Here is an 18176-nt window from a genome sequence, read left to right on the forward strand (position 1 = left end):
TTACCAGGATTTATCTACCTTTTCGCTGTATGTTGTATTGTCCTCATTGATTGACATATGTGCATTAATTAGCGTGTATGTTTTATTTGCACATTTTACGGTGATTGCCATTAGTCTATCGCTTACAGGCTTCTCATTTGTTCTTGAGTTGAGTATGTTTTTCTTGATTGCAAAAGTGACTCCTACAAGTGGCGTGTTTTTCAGAATTCGTTTGTCTGTTTTACTTTTAAAGTGTCTGTAGTTCCCGAAATCCACTGTGTTTTCGCTAGTCAATCTTCTCTTGTAGTGCCAGTATCTGTATTTCTTGCTCATTTAAGGTTTGTTCTAGTTCATACAGTTTTCCTGCTCGTTGAGAGTATTTATGTTTAGTGTTCCGAAAGAGGTTTTGTAGTTCGGGCAAAGTTGGCCAGAGATCTCCGACTCCCTCTCTTTGCGTGTCAGTCTAGACTTCCCAGAATCCGACAGTCTGGTTGTACTGTTCTTGACACCTGGGGTAAAATTTTGATTTCTAACACGCCTCATGGTACTTGATTATCAAACGTTTAGACCTAGGTCCAGTTCTTAGGACTGGAGTGGTGAGTTCCAGAACATGAATCTCCAGCCGTGCCTCTGGTGATCAGACGCTGACCACTTTGCTGCTTGCTGCAAGTCAGACGCGAAGTGGATTTGAGTTGGGTCTTCCGTCCTCTCCGCCATTGGGGTATGTCCTCTTCTGCCTTCGAGGCCGTTGACCATTTTTCCCTTTACCTCAGTTGATCCGCGGGTGCTAATTTGGCTATGCCTTATTCACACCTGCCCTACATATCTACAGGAATTTCCCCTATCAGCCAATGGGACGCGCCGTGTCAGGGTTTTCAGGGGCCCCACCACAGTTATCTCACGCAGGGTTATGCCTAGCTCATATTCAATTCAGAGCCAAACCCCCACGCAAGCTGACCAGTCACAGAATATTATTATTATTATTATTATTATTATTATTATTATTATTATTATTGAAGGGGTGCTTTTATTTTTTGTCACTGTTAATAATTTGATCGTAGCTAGTGGATTTCCAGTTGTGCGTGGATCCTAACTACAAGACATGGCTTTTCATTTCAAAATTCTTACATACATTGGCTGAGATTCGAACCACGACTACCATTGCGTGAAGCCATCGAATATGCCGCTCATCCGTCACACCCGCTGTTATTATTATTATTATTATTATTATTATTATTATTATTATTATTATTATTATTAGCAAAACCATGGCCTTCTAATTTGTATCTTTAAAACCCATTTATATGTTTTATCATTCCTAATGATTCACGTGATTTGTGAATTCGATGCTGACCCCTGCTTACTCCGTTTTTACTCCGGTTACATCGGATGGCTAACTTATTATCATAAAATTAGTATGCAGTACAGTCATATTCATTGTATATATGAAATATGGGGCAACATTTCAGAATAGTTTCCATTTATGATGAGAGGAAAAAATGGGTCATGCATGCACGAGTCAGGAAATGTTCATTTGCATGTTGTATTGTTGGAGAGAGTTGAAGAGGAATATTTTAGTAATACATCATTAATTGATTTTCGTTTTTATTTACAGAGAAATGGGATCCTAAGAAGGTAACAACCGACAATATCTTCCGTGTTTTCTACATGGTCCATATTGGTGCCATGATGGAGCCTGAAACCCAGGTGACAGGAGTAGTCGTTATCATGGACTTCTTAGGCTTGTCCATGAAGCAGGTGGCAGGTTTCTCCCCAGCATTCTCCATGCGCCTCCTCACTTTCATCCAGGTAAGTTGTTGGAGGTATAATAATAATAATAATAATAATAATAATAATAATAATAATAATAATAATAATAATAAATAATAATAATAATAATAATAATAATAATAATAATAATAATAATAATGGTTTTACATCCCATTAACTTCATTTGTTACGGTTTCCGGAGACGCTGAGGTACCGGAATACTTTCCGGCAGGAATTCTTTAACGTGCTAATGAATCTACCGCCACAAGGCTGACGAATTTGAACACCATCGAAAAACTCACTAGACTGAACCGGGATCGAACCCGCCAGTTTGAGCTCAGAAGGCCGATGCTCTACCATTCCGACTGCTTGGCTGAATGCTCATCGTTGAGGCCTTCTGTTCAGAGTGTCCCGTGTTCGATTCCCGGCTGGGAGGATTTTAATCGCTTCTGATTAATTCTGCTGTCTCGGGGATTGGATGATTGTGTCTGTCCCAACACACAATGGTGATTACATTCCTCCATATAAGGTTGGCGTTAGGTTGGGCATCCGACTGTGAAACAGGGCTAAATCCACAGTGCGACACAGTTCGCACCCATGACTCCGTAGGTGTGGGAAAAGCGGTAGAAGAAGAAGAAGGCCCATGCTCTACCGCCTGAGCTATCCAGCCCGGCGAGATGGTAATGGTTGTATTATTGTTTTAAGAGGAAGTACACCTGGGCATCCATCCTCCAAATAATACTTATCAGACGGGAAAAATGGAAAACGTCTGACACTTCTAATGAAGGTATCGGCGAAAGAAAGGGAAGGAACACGAATTGCGAGAAAATTAAATAATTCCCAGGCCTCGCAAACCTAATGTCGTCGGGGTCTGAAGAGAACAATAGTTGACTAAGGAAGGAAGGAAGGAAGGAAGGAAGGAAGGAAGGAAGGAAGGAAGGAAGGAAGGAAGGAAGGAAGGAAGGAAGGAAGGCCTACTGGCATGAAAATGCCTGTAAAAACAGGCTGCATACATTCAAATCTATGTGTATCGAAATCATGTGCTCAAATTCGGGTTTACAACTACGAATTTAAAGATTCGATCCGAATAATTGAGGGCCTACGGATTAGAGATAGGCTCATTACTGTAGTCCTTTGATCCGGCTTTTAAAGTACTACGCGCTTCATAATAATATAAAATAATGAATACATGATAGTAGAAAGTTAATTAAATGTAGCCTGTATGTGGGCAAAATATAACTTTATATAGCCTACCCATATAATGTGGAGCTACATAATCGCATGGTACCCTAAGCCATGACGAGGTACACTGTTATGAAAAAGTATTAAGTAAGTTATACGATATTCTGCTCATCTGAAAATACCCAGCACTCATACGTTAAGAGGGGCTGCCTGGTCGAGGCGGTAAAGGCCTGCTTGGTTCACTCGGAAGGACGCGGGTTCGATTCCCCGCCAGGAAGTCGAAAAGTAAGAAACGAGATTTCCACTTCCGGAGGTGCACATGACCCTGGGGTTCACTCAGCCTACACCAAAAATGAGCACCAGGTTAGTTCCTGGGGGGCAAAGGCGGCTGGGCGTAGAGCTAACCACTCTACCCCATCAAGTGCCGAGGTTACGGATAGTGGAAGCCTTTACCTTCCACCCCTCCAAGGGCCTTCATGGCCTGTACGGAGATTTGTTTTGCTTTTTACTCATACGTTAAGGGCCTTCCTCTTTTTTTCTTGCACAATTCCTTCACTCACTACGAATAATCTTAGAAGGGTTGACGATCCTCTCACTTTTCCCCCTCAGAAAAATCACCACCAACACCATCACCACCACCTCACTCTCCGTTAAAATAACAATTGTCATATTGTACGTTTCTTATGTTTTAGCATACTTTCTTTTTTTGTGTGTGTGTGTCGGAAATGTCCGAAAACATATTATTTGGCTGCTTTCCCGGGTGCACCCCATGGGGACGAGTTACATGTATAGCTGTGTGGAGTTGTAGGTGTAATTGCATGGGCTAGGAATGGGAAGGAAGGGGTCGTGATCTTGAAAGAGGTACCATCCTGGCATTTGAAATGGGAAAACACGGTAAACCATTTTGAGGATGGTTGGCGGGGATGGTTGTATACCGAGTTTATCGCTAGCATGGCTGTGCTACAACGCATTGAGCTAACCTGCTCGGTATCTTATTCAATAATTCACATCCACACTTTGGAAACATTTAGTTATTAACACCGAGCGAGTTGACTGCGTGGTACGCACTGCATGGCCGTGAACTTGCATTCGGGATATTGTAGGTACGAACTCCACCGTCGTCAATCTGAAGACGGTTTTTAGAGGTTTCTATGCGAAGTCGATATATTAGCCTTACTCTTGTGATTGGTGTTACAAGAAGCTGATAATTTCGTTAGTTTGTCTCTAAAAGCAACAATACCCATCACTACTCCTGATCGAGACTGGCTGTTCGACTCGTTGGCTGAATGGTCAGCGTACTGGCCTTCGGTTCAGAGGGTCCTGGGTTCGATTCCCGGCCGGGTCGGGGATGTTAACCTTAATTGGTTAATTCCAATGGCTCGGGGCTGGGTGTGTGTGGCGTATTCAGCATTAGAAACCATCCTACGTGGTGCCTAATAGACCTTCTACTAGAAAAAGACCCGCACTAGGCCTCTCTGGAGGCCATACGCCATTATACATTATCGAGACTGATAAGTGCTACAGTCTAGGGCAGGGATGGCGAACCTTTTCCAACTAGTGTGCCATTTTAGGTCTGGATTATTATTTTCAACTGTCTACTGTGCCACTTGTTATTTTCATTTGTAATGCATACAACCCCCTCCCCAACTCACCATCGCCACCACCGACGTTTATCCCTAATTCCAAATTATGTTTCATAATATGTTATTACTTATATATATATATATATATATATATATTGCAAAATACCAAATACATGTAATTGCATGTTCCATAGTCGTATTTTGCGAATACCGAAAAAATACATAGTAGCTTTGTTATTTATGTTAGGTTCATAACTTGTGTTCACAACGTTCATTGTAGAAAATAGCTGCTTGCAGGCCTATGATGACCCAAACAAAATAAGTAGCGCTGTAGCAAGTTCCTTCATGGCCGAAAACTTTTGTGGGAGACTGTTCCACTGTTCGAGTATTAAGTTCTCCGGCTTCTGGAGAGAGTATTCACCTTCAACAGCACACTCGATTTTCACAAATGCTTCATCAAGTTGTACGACCTTTTTCACCCAAACATGCTTTCTAAAAATTTAGTCAACTCCATTTCTAAACTGTCAATATCTAATCACTAAAAAGGACTCATTTTTGCAATATGAGGCTTTGAAATAAAGTGCGATAGTTTCTCCAAATATCGAAATTGGGATAACTTCTTGGCAACTATTTGTCTTACAAAATTCACAACAAAAAACAGTTACTCACTAAGAATAATTACGCGATGCTGGCAACCAAAAACAATCCAAACTTCACTAATTCACTGATATGGGTGAGCGAATGGCTCGTCGGCTGCATCTGACATTTCACTTGACTTCCGAACCTATCAGTGTTGTATTGTTGCCACACTGCACGTTCGAATGGAACTAGAATTTAGATTTTCGGTATTTATTTTTTAAACGTGAAACTTTATGCGATGCACGAGATATGTATAGTCTATAGTACACAATGTACATAAAAATTTTAATATGTGCATGTGGCGTGCCACCGACATAGTGTTCGCGTGTCACCTAATGACACGCGTGGCATAGGTTCGCCATCCCTGGTCTAGGGCATCAAAGCAAGGCTTTGACTCTTGTTGTTATTGTTTCTGTTGTAGGCTACCTATAACAGCCACGGAATGCTAAATTGCGTCAGTCATGTTGTGAGTCAAGTAGTTAAAATGCTTCATTATGCAAGCTTCCTAAGAATGCTGCGACTGCAGTGTGCTTGTCATACGAGTCATATTTTAGACAAGGTCTCTGCTACATGATATGCTGAATCATGACAATTCTTGAAAGGGAAGTTACAATACATTAATCAAAATATATTTCCGGAAAGAATGAGTTGTGACACGAACTTGGGCCTCTTTGCATAACGTGTGGGAATATTATTTTGTAATATTATTAGGCAAGAAGAGAGATTGTTACCGATGTGTGCGTTACAACATACATAGAAAACTGCAGCGATCATTTTACAGTACACAGGATAAAGTTTTTATCTAGTCGAAGCTTGTAACGAAGTCTCTTTTACGCAAAAAATAATCCACAGTTCTGGTCCTTGAGTCAAGCAACTTAATGTTGAAAACTTCCTAGGGATATGAGCTACGAATTTTAGGTATATAAAATATAATAAAGTATGAGAATATAAATTCTTTATTTCTTCGTAAAAATTACAATCCTTTCCTTCTTCTTCTCAATCTGTTTACCCTCCAGGGTTGGTTTTTCCCTCGGAGTCAGCGAGGGATCCCACCTCTACCGCCTCAAGGGCAGTGTACTGGAGCGCAAGACATTGAGTTGGGGATACAACTGGGAAGGATGACCAGCGCCTCGCCCAGGCGGCCTAACCTGCTATGATGAACAGGGGCCTTGGTGGGGGATTGGACAATCGGAAGGGATAGACAAGGAAGAGGGAAGGAAGCGGCCGTGGCCTTAAGTTAGGTACCATCCCGGCATTTGCCTGGTGGATAAGTGAGAAGCCACGGAAACCACTTGCAGGATGGCTGAGGTGGGAATCGAACCCACCTCTACTCAGTTGACCTCCCGAGTCTGAGTGGGCTCCGTTCCAGCCCTCATACCACTTTTCAAACATTATGGTAGAGCCGGGAATCGAACCCGGGCCTCCGAGGGTGGGAGGTAATCACACTAAACACTACACCACAGAGGCGGGATGTCTCTTTTACGTTAAAAAAATCCACAGTTCTGGCCCTTCATGCAAGCAACTTAATGTTGAAAACTTCGTAGGAATATGAGCTACGAATTTTAGGTATATAAAATATAATAAAGCATGTGAATATAAATTCTTTATTTATTCCTAAAAATTACAATCCTTCCCTTCTTCTTCTTAATCTGCTTATCCTCCGGGGTTGGTTTTTCTCTCGGACTCAGCGAGGGATCCCACCTCTACCGCTTCAAGGGCAGTGTCCTGGAGCGTGAGGCACTGAGTCGGGGGATACAACTGGGAAGGATGACCAGTGCCTCGCACAAGCGGCCTAACCTGCTATGATGAACAGGGGCCTTGGTGGGGGATGGGAAGATCGGAAGGGATAGACAAAGAAGAGGGAAGGAAGCGACCGTGGCCTAAGTTAGGTACCATACCGGCATTTGCCTGGTGGATAAGTGAGAAGCCACGGAAACCACTTGCAAGATGGCTGAGGTGGGAATCGAACCCACCTCTACTCATCTGACCTCCCGAGGCTGAGTAGACCCCGTTCCAGCCCTCGTACCACATTTCAAATTTTGTGGCACACTTCTTTTCTTAATCATCTTTATCCGGTCAATTAGATTAACGGTTTGCCTTTTTCTACCACTATGAGCGCTAATGTGAGTCAATGCAGAGTTTCACTCAAGCCCTTCAGTGTGGACATATTTCAAAAGTCAAAAAACGCCTGAGGGTATTGAATCAAGGAACACATTACAGAAATAATTATGTAAATGAGTTAACTTGACTAGGATTTGAATAAAAAATAAAACGAGTAAAGAAACGGGCGATTTTAGGCTGTTTTTTTCGGAACTGCATTTAGGCCGGAAGTAAACTTCGAAATTTGTTCTTTTAGTTTTTTTTGCTATTTGTTTTACGTCGCACCCACACAGATAGGTCTTTTGGCGACGATGGGGTAGGAAAGGCCTAGGAAGTGGAAGGAAGCGGTCGTGGCCTTAATTAAGGTACAGCCCCGGCATTTTCCTGGTGTGAAAATGGGAAACCACGGAAAACCATTTTCAGGGCTGCCGACAGTGGGGCTCGAACCCAATATCTCCCGATTACTGGATACTGGCCGCACTTAAGCGACTGCAGCTATCGAGTTCGGTGTTCTTTTAGTTTAATAGAGCTATCCAAGACTCACAATTTGAAACCTTCCGGGATCTTTAGCCTTCAGCTTTCGGCATAATTGAAGAAATTGCGTAGTTTTACCTTTTTCGTAGTATGGTGACTCCTACTTTTTCTGCTAAGAAATGTTTTCCACATTAAAAGTGAAGTCATATCCTCACAGTCCCTTGGAAGGGTGGAAGATAAAGACTTCCACTATCCGTAACCTCGGCGCTTGGTGGGACAGGGTAGTTAGCTCTACGCCCGGCCGCCTTTGCTCGAAATAATTAACCTGGTACTCATTTTTGGTGTAGGCTGAGTGAACCTCAGGACCATGTGCATCTGTCTATTTTACGTCCTACTGCATAATAAACTAACCTAAAGATTAGAAAATATTTTTCAAAATCATTTGTAAGCGGCATATTACTTTGTGGAAGTAAAAACTGGACAATAAGGAAACAGGGAAAAATACACCCGGAAACAGCAGAACGTAAGCTCAAAATAAGAAGAACGAGCTGGACTGAAAGATGGACAAATAGAGAAATAAAGGACAGAACAATGTTAAAAGAAATGAAGTAAGAAGATAAAAAATAACATTTTTGGGCACCTCATCTTCATCACAAATAGGTTTTCTTTACAATTAGCGTAACGTTGCACCGACACAGATAGGTCTTACGGCGACGATGGGATAGGAAAGGGCTAGGAGTTGGAAGGAAGAGGCCGTGGCCTTAATTAAGGTACAGTCCCACAATTTGTCTTGTGTGAAAATGGAAACCACGGAAAACCATATTCAGGGCTGCCGACAGTGGGGTTCGAACCCACTCTCCCCCGGGTGCAAGCTCACAGCTGTGCGGCCCTAACCGCACGGCCAACTCGCTCGGTCACAGATACTTTAGAAGGCATAGTGTTAATAACGAAAGTACTGAGATCGATCTAGAGAAAAATATCTGGAGAACATCAGAAGGAGAACGGGATGTGAATATTACTCGAAGATGAAACAATCAGCAGAAGAAAGAGAAGATCGTTGTATCGACGAGGTCTAATCAAGGCGTTTACCCAGAAGAACGTGGGTTCGAATTCCCATTTGGGAGTTGAAAAATTAAAGAAACGAGGTTTCCTCTTTTGGAGTGACACATGATCCTGAGGTTCACTCAGCCTACACAAAAAGTGAGTCCCATGTTATTTTCTGGGGACAAAGGCGGCTAGACATAGAGTTAACTACTCCATCCCACTTACAAAGGACACCCTTGACCTCCAACCTTCTGAACCGCACGAAAACATGTAGATCGTCATCGCAATAACAGTGGTCTGAGTCATTCCCATGCTAAATGGTCCATTCTACCTCAAGAGACATCTGAATAATCGTGTATTCAAGTCCTAAGAGAGAAAATTTTATAATGCAAGGCAACATAATATCAATGAGGAAAATCACACACTGTACATCAATGCCGTGAGTATATTGTTACATTTCCCATCAACAGTATCACAAACACTGCTTAAAGGAATTACGATACGCAAAACACATTTGTTCTACTGACCTGATAGTGCTGCTATTAGGGGTCAAAGTGTATATGTGAGATTGTAGCCAGGTGGTTAAAGCAAAGCTACATTTTTATATTCAACATCACTTTCGCGTTCAAACAGTTCAATATCAAAAGCCACATTAATTACATTTTCAAACGATGATATGTGTATGTGAATGTCATAAGCTGCCTTTTGCCAAGCATGTTGCAAGATAGGCTTGTACTTTAGCGCAGAAAAGTTATTGTATATCACAGAGTGAATTCTAACGAAAAATGCCGATCACGTAACTTCACGTGTGGTTTTCACATCGTAATCTTACAAAATCAGCGATCCTTCTCATATAAAGCTTGCATTAACGAAAGAAGTACATATCAAGAGTTTGGCAATATTTTGTTGTTTTCATTGGTAACGTCTTAAGTATAACATCTTTGTTTGGAATTTGCATCTAACAGGGTTCGATCCGTACAACCTGACCAGGAATCACACAACAATAAAAAAATTTCATTTACATGTTCATCAAGGATTGAAGTTAGAAAACGTTTCATACGCTCTTTCGTCATGTTTCCACTTTCGATTGCCTCCACTTGAATGTTTCGTCGACATGTTGCTTGAACATTTACACCGACAGTTCATTGTGTCTCTTGATCTGTCACTCACTGACAAAGCCAGATCGATTGTATTGCTGTGTACATAGCTATGGTAGGCCTACATACTGCAACATACAAGCTGTAGTTTTCTGTCTGTGAGATAGGGGGGCAGTGAAGACATTTCATAATGAAATTGACTTTGGTCACTGTTCACAATCCCGTCTGCTATAAATCTCTTCACCTCCTCACAAACTCTTGTGCCTTCCGACGTTTAGTATCATCTTTTTCTATGTCGTTACGTGGACAAAGCCTGGTTGAAATGCCATAATGCCTTAAGCTTATCGATAAAAGTAATTGAAGTTTTGAGATTTTCTAGGCCAAACATTTTAGAAGCTTCTACTTCCGATATTTTCAAATGCCAATAGTGAACCGTTTAAAGAAGCTCAAATAAGCCAGCCTCTTGTCTGTAGATTTATAGGCAAGTAATATATTTCTGAGGGACAAAACTTCGATACATCGGTGTCTTCGAAAACCGTTAAATAGTTGTGGGACATAAAACCGATAATATTTTTCACCCATTATAGATGGTTCTAACACTGCTTTTGACCACCTTTCTTCCCGTTTCTTAATATGAGGTTGGGGATGAGGTCACTAACATGCGTTTTATTTATTTATTTATTTATTTATTTATTTATTTATTTATTTATTTATGTAGCGTACGGCTGATATCACGTCACAATTAAATTAGAAATTACAATATTAGTCCTAGATAACCAGCAAAAGGAAAAGAAAAAGAAACAAGAAATAGACATACATTATCATTATAGACTGTTATGCCTTTCAGCGCTCAGTCTGCAAGCCTCTGTGAATGTATTAAACGTCGCCACAATCCTAGATTTGCAACTAGTGTTGTGGCCTCATTTAGAAATAGAGTAGTTCTTTAATTAAATATCTCGGCTAATACTATAGATGTTTACAATAAAGCACCATTTGTATTATATCAAGCAAAAAGACAGCTAACAGAAGTGAAATGAGGAAACTACACTGGAGTTAATTAAAATGCAAATAGAATACGATACAGTTATGCTGTCTATGTGATACTTCAATATCTGTTGGTCATCTCGCTAGGAAACAGTTGTGTTGGCAGCTACAACGCTCTCAACGGGAGACAGTTATATTTGATAATAGCTAATATTTGTGATATATTGATTTCAGGATGCGATGCCCCTTCGTCTCAAGGAAGTCCACATCGTGAACCAGCCGTTCCTCTTTAACATGGTATTCCAGATGTTCAAGCCATTCATCCGCGAGAAGCTCAAGGGCAGGGTAAGTTTGAATTTCAGTTTGATCCCTGAAAGTAGTGGATGTCGGACGTCGATTAGAAATAACCGTAATAGAATATAATAGAATACTCCTAGTTCCGGATCGCGTGGAACTGGGGAGAGAGTAATCACTTATTGTAATCCAAATTTTTTTGATACACGCATGATTTTTCTTGTTACAAATATTTACTAGGCTACTAAGTACATAGCCAACGGCCGTAGCCGTGTTGAAACACCGGATCCCGTGAGATCTCCGAAGTTAAACAACATTGGGCGTGGTCAGGGGTTGGATGGGTTGCCACGCGCTGTTGGTGGGGGGTAAGGGAATGGAGGAGCGGAAAGGAACTGGCCACCCTACCGCACGTAAACTCCGGCTCAGGAACACCTCTGCGGAGGTTCGGACCTGCCTTCGGGCAGAATGACCCTTACCTACCTACTAGGTACATAAAACGTTACAATTATGCGTAATCACTATTTACACCCAATCTGTAAATTATATTTTTTGGTCCTAACAATGTTATATAGTCTAGGACAACATGTAGTTTACACTTATTAATTTGTATTACTGCAAGTATTTATTTTTATCACGAGTCTGAACAAATTTAGCTTACAATATACATTATGAATTGTCTGAATGACTATGACTGATGAATGACTGACTGAATGGCTCTGTGAATTTCATGATTAGATTGTATTCATGGATGCATGAATGAATAAAGACTCCTCTCTCCTAGTCACGGATAGCCATCAACTGGGGGAGAGCATTCATTAATGTTTGAATGAATTGAATGCTCTCAGCCAGATCTACGGAATTCCAGCAGATAGGCGAAGGTGAGAACATTCCAATGTGAATGAATGAATGAATGAATGAACGAATGAACGAATGAATAAGCTGAAAAAACAATATCTCTCCCAGTCACGGATAACCATCAACTGGGGAAAGAGCCCGTATTGTTGATGAATGAATGGGTGAATGCATGAATTAATGAATGAATAAATGAATGAATACTCTCAGCCTACATCTACGGAACTCCAGCAGAAAAGGTGAGATCATTCCAATAATAAAGGGAGCTGCCTGGCCGAAGCGGTAAAGGCGTGCTCGGTTTGCCCGGAAGGGCGTGGGTTCGAATCTCCGTCAGGAAGTCGTTAAATTTAAGAAACGAGATTTCATCCTCCGCATACACCAGCTTCTCTGTTTGTTACCGGTTTGCCACAGGTGTTGCACAAGACGTTGTTGTTGTTGTTGTTGCCTTTACCCGTCGTGGAATCTCGTATTTCCAGTTGTTTCAGCTAAAGATAGCGAGTATCTTTGCAGTTAGATCTGCTAGATTGCCGTGACTAGCTAAGACGGTGTCGATCGGTAGCTTACACGTGCTCTGATTCCCCTTGGATTTCTCTCACTGTTTCCTGTATACAGGGGCGAAGCGTCAGGGTAGACAGCGTGTACCCTTAACAGTTTGTGAAAGAAATATTGTCTAGTTAATTCAATTACTTTTTAGAACATTAGATATTTCCCGCTTTACTTATTTTCGTCTCACTTCGGCAATGCTAAGGCTCGCGTTAGTTACACGAAGCACGTAGGCGAAAGTAGACGCTGTCCATTCTGTGTATTTTCCCTTTGATTTTCAAACTTACAGGTAGAGCAACACTAACGCTATCTGTAGGTGCTGTCTGTGGAACTATGACTTTCCTATAGCGAGATGTCTCCGCCCAGTAGACAGACTTACCAGCGTCTCTTCTTGCTCTCATTGGCTAGTATTTGGATCTCTCTTATAAAAGGTGCCCTTATTGGCTACCATCTTAGACATGCTTTTAATGTTATTAATTTGAATTTACTTTATTATAAGACACGTCTAAAAATAAATTAATACATTTTAAATACGAAGTATCGTAAACTTACACCTAATAAATGAATGACAGCATCAAAACCCTTCAAGTACGTGCATTTTCTTGCCCGCCAATATTAGTTGCGGTTAACCCCAATAACTATTGGCTTCCAGTCTTAATAAGGTACTCCAGAGTACGCATACGGAAAAAATTGCTTAACTTGATGCTGAATATTCCGTTAAAGTCAGTTTCTAGTGAACGCGCTATGGGTGCATTCAAATGAATTAAAACGTATTTAAGGAATTGGATGACCAACCAGAGACCGTCTAACTTGGGAACTCTAGCTATAGAGAAGAAATTTCTGTGGAATCTTAGCAAAACGCCTGACTTCAAGACGACAGTAATAGATATGTTTGCCGAAATGAAGGACAGGCGGATTAAACTCATTTACAAGAATATTGTTTAAGGTGACTTGTACGAACAACTATTTATTTCTTATTTCTTTTATTAAATCTACATAACAATGAAATATATTGCTATTTTTATTCTAAAAGTACGTTGTTATTTGACAACTCCCGCGGCCTGATTCGTCTATATTTAAAAATAAAGTAAGTGCACGTAGGGTTATAGGTTGTTATAGGGTTTTTCTTATTTTCAGAGCCATTAATATAATACTAAATACAGATGTATGCGTCGAAAACAAAATTCCATATAATAATATGATTTAAACAATTTAAATAAAAGAAATCTCTGTCTACCCCCTTACTTGGTTCACGCTTTGCCACTGCCTGTATACGCATACACTAAACGTTTTCAACACTACATTTTGGCGATAGCCTATTCATAATATAGGAAGCATGTTTTTTAAGCATAAGTGGTTTAAATTGACTTGAATTCACCTTGTATACGTCAATTTTAATCACTCGTCACTATCGCGCTTACTGGAAACTCTTAGATTTTTCCTTTTTTGATTTTGGTGAAATTTGAACAGAAGAAGAGAAAAATTGAGCTTGTTTATGACAGGAATGTAGAGGGTATGAATGGTAGGGCATGTTGAGACAAACATTTTGGAGTAGATATACAGGGTGGTCGGAAACAACGTGAATCCGGTATATAAGTGTTAGAGGGTTGTTCATACTGATAAATAATTTGAAAAAAAAAAATTCGATATCGCGCCCCGTTGTAATTTTATCAACTGCTGAAGTTAGCCAATCAGATCGCTTCGTGGGTGAATACAGATGGGCTTTTGGGGACAGTGTTGCTAAATCTGTACGTAGCTTAAGACCGGCTTCAGAGCACCAAACGAAGAAAAACTTGGCTAGCGGAGGCGTTTGAACACGTACCTCGGAGCTGACAGGATCGCGCTACAGCAAGGTACACTACGGTGACACTGGCTGAAACCCACGGTGTGTTTGTGTTCGATGCAAATATCTCGGCATGGCTTTCTCTTGGAGTTAGCAACACCGCCTCGGAAAGCCCATTTCGATTCGCCCGCGAAGCGATCTGATTGGTTAACTTCAGTAGCTGATAAAACGACATCGGCGTGAGATATCGATTTTTTTTTTCAAATTATGTCCCTGTATAGCCTACACTCTAACGCTCGTGTATCAGGTTTACGCTGTTTCCGACCACCCTGTATAGGTAGTACTTATGGAAAATGAAGAGGTTAGCATAGGATACGGTGGCATAGAGAGTTGCATCAAATAACCCAGACTTGCATCCGGGAGGTAGTGTGTTCGAATCACACTGTTGGCAGCCCTGAAGATGGTTTTCCGTGGTTTTCCATTTTCACACCAGGCAAATGCTGGGGCTGTACCTTAATTAAGTCCACGGTCGCTTCCTTCCAACTCCTAGGCCTTCCCTATCCCATCGTGGCGATAAGACCTATCTGTGTCGGTGCGACGTAAAACCATTAGCAAAAAAAAAAACAGTGTTGCTCCTAGACTATACGTATTAATTTCATCGATAGAGGAATTTCAGTACCTGATTAAACGCTCTACATTAAGCATAGAAATCGCACATTTTCTAAAATAACGCAGAGTTTTTTTTTCTCTTCAGTTGTTCTTCCATGGTAAGAAGATGGAATCTCTCCACAAGCATTTGGACCCTGCCTACCTGCCCCAAGACTACGGTGGCCAGCTTCCTAAGATGAACTACACTAGTCGTGAGTGGTATCCGGTTATTGAAGGCATCACCGACAAGATAGATGGTGAGTTCACTATATGTAGTTGCCGTTGTCCATTAATGGTTTCATTTGAGCTGAAACATTTTCGTTTCTACACGGTATGTCTCGGATAAGACTATGTTCACCTATTAATTGACTGCAAGAGTATATACATCATCATCATCATCATCTGTTTACCCTCCAGGTTCAGTTTTTCCCTCGGACTCAGCGAGGGATCCCATCTCTACCGCCTCAAGGGCAGTATCCTGGAGTTTCAGACTCTTGGTCGTGGGATACAACTGGGGAGAATGACCAGTTACTCGCCCAGACGGCCTCACCTGCTATGCTGAACAGGGGCCTTGTGGAGGGATGGGAAGATCGGATGGGATAGGCAAGGAAGAGGGAAGGAAGCGGCCGTGGCCTTAAGTTAGGTACCATCCCGGCATTCACCTGGAGGAGAAGTGGGAAACCACGGAAAACCACTTCGAGGATGGCTGAGGTGGGAATCGAACCCACCTCTACTCAGTTGACCTCCCGAGGCTGAGTGGACCCCGTTCCAGCCCTCGTACCACTTTTCAAATTTCGTGGCAGAGCCGGGAATCGAACCCGGACCTCCGGGGGTGGCAGCTAATCACGCTAACCACTACACCACAGAGGCGCACAAGAGTATATACACTGAAGAAAATGGAAATTGCAACACCCAGAAGGAGTGGTGCTACATTGCTGCAATTGAACATGCAAGACGAGTGTTCGGTTTTGCTTCGATAATTACACTTTCAGGTCCCTCTGACCGCAAGTTTGGACAACAATCAATACAGGACGTGACCACCACGAGCTGCAATACATTGATGAATTCGTCGAGGCATGGAGTCAATAAGGCCCTGGATCGCTTCCTGAGGAATTGTGGCCCATGCTTGCTGCACTGCACGGGTTAGTTGTTTCAGAGTTGTGGGTGGCTGAGGACGGTTGGCCAGTTGTCGACCCATCATGTCCCACACATGCTCAATAGGACTGAGGTCCGGGGATCTGGCGGGCCATTCTAAGGTTGTGATGTCGTGGAGAGCTTCTCTGGAGATGCGTTCAGTGTGAACCCGGGCATTGTCCTGCTGAAACATCCCATTAGCAATGTTCGCCATCATAGGGACAACCACTGGATTGAGTACCCTATCAACGTACTGTCGAGCAGTCATAGTGCCCTCAACAAGCACTAATTGTGATTTCACATTAAAGCCAATAGCTCCCCAGACCATAATGCATGGTGTTGGCCCTGTGTGCCTCTCGACAACAAGATCTGGGTGGCCCCTCTCCCCGGTACGTCGGCGCACACGATTCCGGCGATCACTGCGGGCAAGACAGAAGCGCGATTCATCACTAAAGACGACCCTATGCTATTCGTCGACCCACGTCGATCTTTCTCGACACTAGGCCAGCCTTACACGTCGCTGTTGTGGGGTCAATGGAACACCTTCTGCAGGGACACGGGCTCGTAAGCCAGCTGCACGCAGGCGATTACCAACTGTTTGTTGTGTAACGTGGGGTGCCACAGCTGCTCGAATTTGCGCTGCTGTTGCATGGGGTTCCATCCGGGCCACCCGAATGATGCGGCGATCCTCTCTCACAGTTGTCTGTCGCGCTGGGCCTGTGCCAGGTCTATGAGTTTGGGTACCTTCATTTGACCACTGCTGCCATACACGTTGTACCGTAGATGCCTGTCGGCCAACACGTGCAGCGACAGTCCTTAGCGATAATCCAGCCTCACACAGCCCAATTATCCGAGCCCTCTCAAACGGCGACAGTTGTTGATAGCGTGCACTTCTCTGTCGTCGAGGCATGTTTGACGGGGAACACTTCACTGCACAGACTGCAAGTCAACTACGCTACACCAGAGTCCGTATACTGGAGTTGATTCCTCCGCGATCAATCACGTGGGAAGACTTGTAGCAACAATCCAATGGATCTGAAACTTTGATCGTTTACACACCTACATGGTATCGTTCCATATCTTGAAAATCAACACAAACGACCAATGCCTTCATGGTGTTGTAATTTCCATTTTCTTAAGTGTATCTTACATGTATCGAAAATGGTGTTCTCAAGTTGCTTGAATTGGGATGTACTGCTGCAAAAATTTCAGAAAAAAAAATTGCCTACTTAACCTATGAAACCAAACCAAACCCATGACGCAACAGCCCCGAAGGGCCATGGCCTATCAAGTGACCGCTGCTCAGCCCGAAGGCTTGCAGATTGTGAGGTGTCGTGTGGTCAGCACGACGAATCCTCCCGGCCGTTATTCTTGGTTTTCTAGAACGGGTACTTAACCTACAAGTAAATAAAAATCAGCTCTTTCATAACACAATGGCTTGCAAAGTCCTATTTTTAAGGATTCTATATTTTCGACGCTCTAAGCTAGTCTGACCATGTAGGAATTTGCTGTTTCGGGGATTCTCAAATTTTCATTACCTTATGTATGTACAATCTTTGTCACAGCAGTTTGCGTACTACCCCGTATCAGATAAGACATATAATGATTCATTAATAATTAACTGTGATGCAATTTTGATTTTTTGCTGTATTGTTTCTAATACATTATATTTTAAATTAGCATGGATGAATTGTGTTTCGAACAATTATTTCGCGAACGGCCAAGCATTTTTTTAGTTTTGTTTTTTCTAGAGGATGGTCGAGGAAATCATGGTAGCCTATAAGTTGTTTGAAAACATTTTTGAATGGAAGCACTTAGCACACGCAGAACATGTGTCGCTTATCAAACGAATCCCAAGAAACGCTGATGTGCAAGATGCTTCCATTCAAAATTTATATCAAATTACTTATACAGTAATTACCATTATTTTCTCCACCCTTGTCTAGGAAAAAGCAAAACTGGGAAAATGCTTGGCCACTTTCGAAATATATTAAGGAGTATTTCATCCTTGCTAATTTAAAATATACTGTGTTAGAAACAATCCAGCAATAAATCAAAATTGCATCACAG

At 42.0% G+C, this 18176-nt stretch overlaps 1 protein-coding gene across 2 annotated transcripts in view; it reads left to right on the forward strand.

Moving 5' to 3' along the window:
- LOC136877456 (retinaldehyde-binding protein 1) overlaps positions 1-18176 on the forward strand; it is a 146028-nt gene that overhangs the window by 106290 nt on the left and 21562 nt on the right. For both annotated transcript variants that reach the window (XM_068228654.1, XM_068228655.1), the window contains exons 5-7: positions 1595-1788; positions 11087-11197; positions 15079-15229. In XM_068228654.1, the coding sequence (XP_068084755.1) occupies positions 1595-1788; positions 11087-11197; positions 15079-15229 (456 nt within the window). The remainder of the gene's footprint in view (positions 1-1594; positions 1789-11086; positions 11198-15078; positions 15230-18176) is intronic.

Source organism: Anabrus simplex, chromosome 7 (assembly GCF_040414725.1).
Source record: "Anabrus simplex isolate iqAnaSimp1 chromosome 7, ASM4041472v1, whole genome shotgun sequence".
NCBI classification, from domain to species: Eukaryota; Metazoa; Arthropoda; class Insecta; order Orthoptera; family Tettigoniidae; genus Anabrus; species Anabrus simplex.